General features: G+C 30.8%; 1 protein-coding gene across 1 annotated transcript; it reads left to right on the top strand.

Moving 5' to 3' along the window:
* Positions 1 to 565: 565 nt before the first annotated feature.
* On the top strand, positions 566 to 2586 carry LOC105784319 (putative AC transposase). The gene is made up of 4 exons (XM_052626996.1): positions 566 to 1548; positions 1647 to 1859; positions 1941 to 2051; positions 2169 to 2586. Exons 1-4 carry the CDS (start codon positions 566 to 568, stop codon positions 2584 to 2586), a joined length of 1725 nt encoding a protein of 574 aa, XP_052482956.1.
* The last annotated feature ends 1270 nt before the right edge of the window (positions 2587 to 3856 follow it).

The raw sequence follows: 3856 nt of genomic DNA, 5'->3' as shown, positions 1-3856 counted from the left end.
TCGTAATTGCCATTAATCCTTCTGTCTCTATTCTGCTAGCACTCAAATTATAAAATATCTTTGTCTTTTTATTAAATGCAACCAATAGTTTAACTTGAAAGTCTGCTATATAGACGGTTAAAAATTGAATTACTGTGACACTTAGGTTTTTTTTTATTTTACTAATTGATTAATGCATAATCAACCATGTATGAAAATTCCTCATCGACAAATATCTTTTATTTTACTTTAATTATTATGGCTTTCTAGTTTATGCAAGCAGAATTCCCTTTAATTTACTTTATGAATTTATGGCTTTCTAGTTTCATTGATTCACTTGCACATAGCCTATGTGTTTAATTACAAATATATAAAAAAAAGATGTTGCGTAATATTAAGAAAATGGTACAGCTATGTGTTTCTAAAACATACTTTTTTATTTTTAATTACCTATGTCACATATGTGTTTAATTGCTTGTTTACATCAATAACAATTTCACAATATAAAAAAAGATGTTGCGTACTTCACTAACATGTTTAATAATATAAATGTATTTTAATTTACTATATATTTTTTTCTTGCAAAATGTCAATCGAACCAACATCTATTGAAGGTAGTGTTACACCTCCTACTTTAATAGATTCTGAAAATTCGGGAGTTGGAGCTTCAAGCCAAACAAAGGGGACTACCGGGAAAAGAAAAGCCACTCAAAGGTCAGAAGTTTGGTCTCACTTCACTAAGATTATTAATAGTGAGGGTGCAAGTAAGGCTAAATGTAATTATTGTCAAAAGGAATTTTGTTGTGATATGAAAAAAAATGGTACAAGGTCATTGAAATATCATATTGGTTCATGTAAGAAAAATCCTAGTAATGTTGTTGACAATTCTCAAGGACAACTAGTTTTACCTAGAAAGAGATTTGAAGGGGGGGAAGGGAACCTTTCAACTTGGAGATTTGATCAAGAAGCATGTAGGAAAGGACTAGCACAAATGATTGTGATTGATGAATTACCTTTCAAGTTTGTTGAAAGTGAAGGTTTTAAGAAATTTATGTTTGTGGCAAGTCCTAGGTTTCATATTCCTTCACGAACTACTATGACTAGGGATGTTTATCAATTGTATTTAGATGAAAGGATCAAGATAAAACAACTTTTGAGAAGTTCTTGTTCTAGAGTTTGCTTAACTACTCACACATGGACTTCTTTGCAAAGAGTTAATTATTTGTGCATCACTGCTCACTTTATTGATAATGATTGGAAATTTAATAAAAAGATTTTAAACTTTTTTCCAATTTCTAGTCATAAGGGTGAGTCCATTGGAATGGTGATTGAGAAATGCTTGTTGAATTGGGGGATTGGTAAGTTGTTTACTGTTACTGTTGATAATGCAAGTTCAAATGATGTTGCTATTGGTTATTTGAGAAAGAAATTTAACCCTCGAGGGGGTTTAGTTCAAAATGGTAAATATCTTCATATGAGATGCATGGCACACATTGTGAATTTTATTGTTGTTGAAGGCTTAAAGGAAATGAATAAATCTGTTGAACGTGTTAGGGGGCTGTTAGATATGTGAGACAATCTGCAGCTAGAATACAAAAGTTTAAGGAGTGTGTTGTGGTGGAAAAGATAGAGTGCTAGAAGATGTTGTGTCTTGATGTTTGTACTAGGTGGAACTCAACCTACTTAATGTTAGACACTGCTCAGAACATTGAGAGAGCTTTTGAGAGATTTGAGGAGCAAGATACAAACTTTAGGGCTGAACTTGAAAGGGGAGAGGGTTGGCCTAGTGTGGATGATTGGGATAATGTTAGAAACTTGAGGGATTTCTTGGAACACTTTTATGAAGTCATTTTGCGTATATCTGGCACTTCATATGTCACGTCCAATAATTTTTTTGATGAGCTTTCTGAAATTTATATTCTTTTACGAGATGCTTAGTTAAAAAGTAATGTTGATTTCAGTGTTATGGCCATCAAGATGAAAGAGAAGTATGATAAGTATTGGGGTGATATTGATAAGATGAATTTGCTTATGTTTGTTGCTTGTATTTTAGATCCTAGACAAAAACTAAAGTATCTTGAATTTGCACTTAGTGAAATGTCTAGTTCTGAAAAAGCTTGTGAAATGATGCAAAAATTGAAGGAATCGTTGTATGAATTATTTGATGAGTATAAGCCTCCACTTCATAGTACTTGTAGCCAATTGAGTGTGCCAACACATGTTTCTCTCGGTGAACCACAACAAAAAATGAAAAGGCGAATGCAAGCTTTGTATAAAAAGCGTGAGTTGGAAATTTGTGGTGAGGATAAAACATCTGAGTTGGATAAATATCTAGCTGAGGCTAATGAGGAATTTGTTGAAGATTTTGAGATTTTATTGTGGTGGAAAGTGAACAGCCCTAGATTTCCCACTCTTTCAAAAATGGCCAGAGATGTGTTAGCTATATCGGTTTCTACGGTTGCTTCAGAGTCTGCATTTAGCAACGGAAGACGTGTGCTTGATCAATATAGGAGTTCATTAACTCCTAAAATTGTACAAGCTCTTGTGCGTACTCAAGATTGGATTCGAAAATCATCATCACAAGAAGACATCAAAAAGATTGAATAACAAATCCAAGATCTTGACAAGATCGAAAATGGTATATATATTGTTTTATTTTAATAGTTTCAATTTTTTTTACCATATCACTCCTACTTATTTAATTGATTCAATGTTTAGACTTTTCTTGGAATGCAACCGAGCCTACCCTAAATTCATGAGCTTTCGTGAGTTGAAGGGTATGCTTACTATCTTATTCTTGTTAACTTATAATCTATTCGTTTGTTTATATTATTTAATTTTTTTAAAATGCGTATATTTCAATTATATGCTAAATTTTTGCACAAATATTTTTGTAGGTTTAATGCAAATGGAGATTTTTGGAGAGAAGAAATGGATATAAATGGAGAATATTAAAGACTTACATTTCAATTATGTGTTAATTTTAAGACTTATGTAATGTTTTTAATTATATAGTGATTTAAAGACTTATGTAATGTTTTTAATTATGTAGTGATTCAAAGACTTATGTAATGTTTTTAATTATGTAGTGATTCAAAGACTTATGTAATTTTTTTAATTATGTAGTGATTCAAATCGATTAAATCGGTTAATCGGTTAAATCGGTTAATTTTTAACCAAAAATAGAATTCATATGATTTTCGGTTAATTCGGTTAACCGACCGGTTTAACGGAAAAATTTTCGGTTCAGTTAATGTTTTTTTAAAAAAATCGGTTCGGTTAACGGTTAAAAAATTTTGAAGGTCTGTTAATTCGGTTATAGCTATTTCGGGTCGGTTAACCGAATGCACACCCTAGTTTTTAAGGTCTCGAAGGCTCATATAAGGGACAATATGCATGTTTTAGATTGGTTTTAAAATGATTATTGATATGATCTGAAAAGTTTAAAATTTATGTTCGTTTGATTTGAAAACTCAAGTAATGCTCTGTAACCCTGTTCTGATGACGGATACAGGTTAGGAGTGTTACATACAATTTTAAGTTTATATCAGATTTTATTTTATAGTTCTAACAAGTGGCATCTAAGTCTCGTCATGTCAAATAATTAAAAAAGAATTGATTAAGTTTCTTTATTTTTTAAAATGAATATTTTTAGGTTTTATGGGTATTATGTTATGATTTGGTATTTAAATCTATATATATTGAATGTTTGAGATTCATAATAAAATCTTTAGGTTTCATCATAAAACCATATATATATATTAAGTATTATGCGTCCACTTTTGAAAGGAAAACTATTAAAAAATAGAAAGAAAGAAAGAAGGTTTTGATTCTCGAAAGAATCAAGGTAAGTTTTAATGGAATTGAAGGCTGATGA

Source organism: Gossypium raimondii, chromosome 13 (assembly GCF_025698545.1).
Source record: "Gossypium raimondii isolate GPD5lz chromosome 13, ASM2569854v1, whole genome shotgun sequence".
In the NCBI taxonomy this organism is placed as follows: Eukaryota; Viridiplantae; Streptophyta; class Magnoliopsida; order Malvales; family Malvaceae; genus Gossypium; species Gossypium raimondii.
This window is presented reverse-complemented; position numbering and strand designations above follow the sequence as displayed.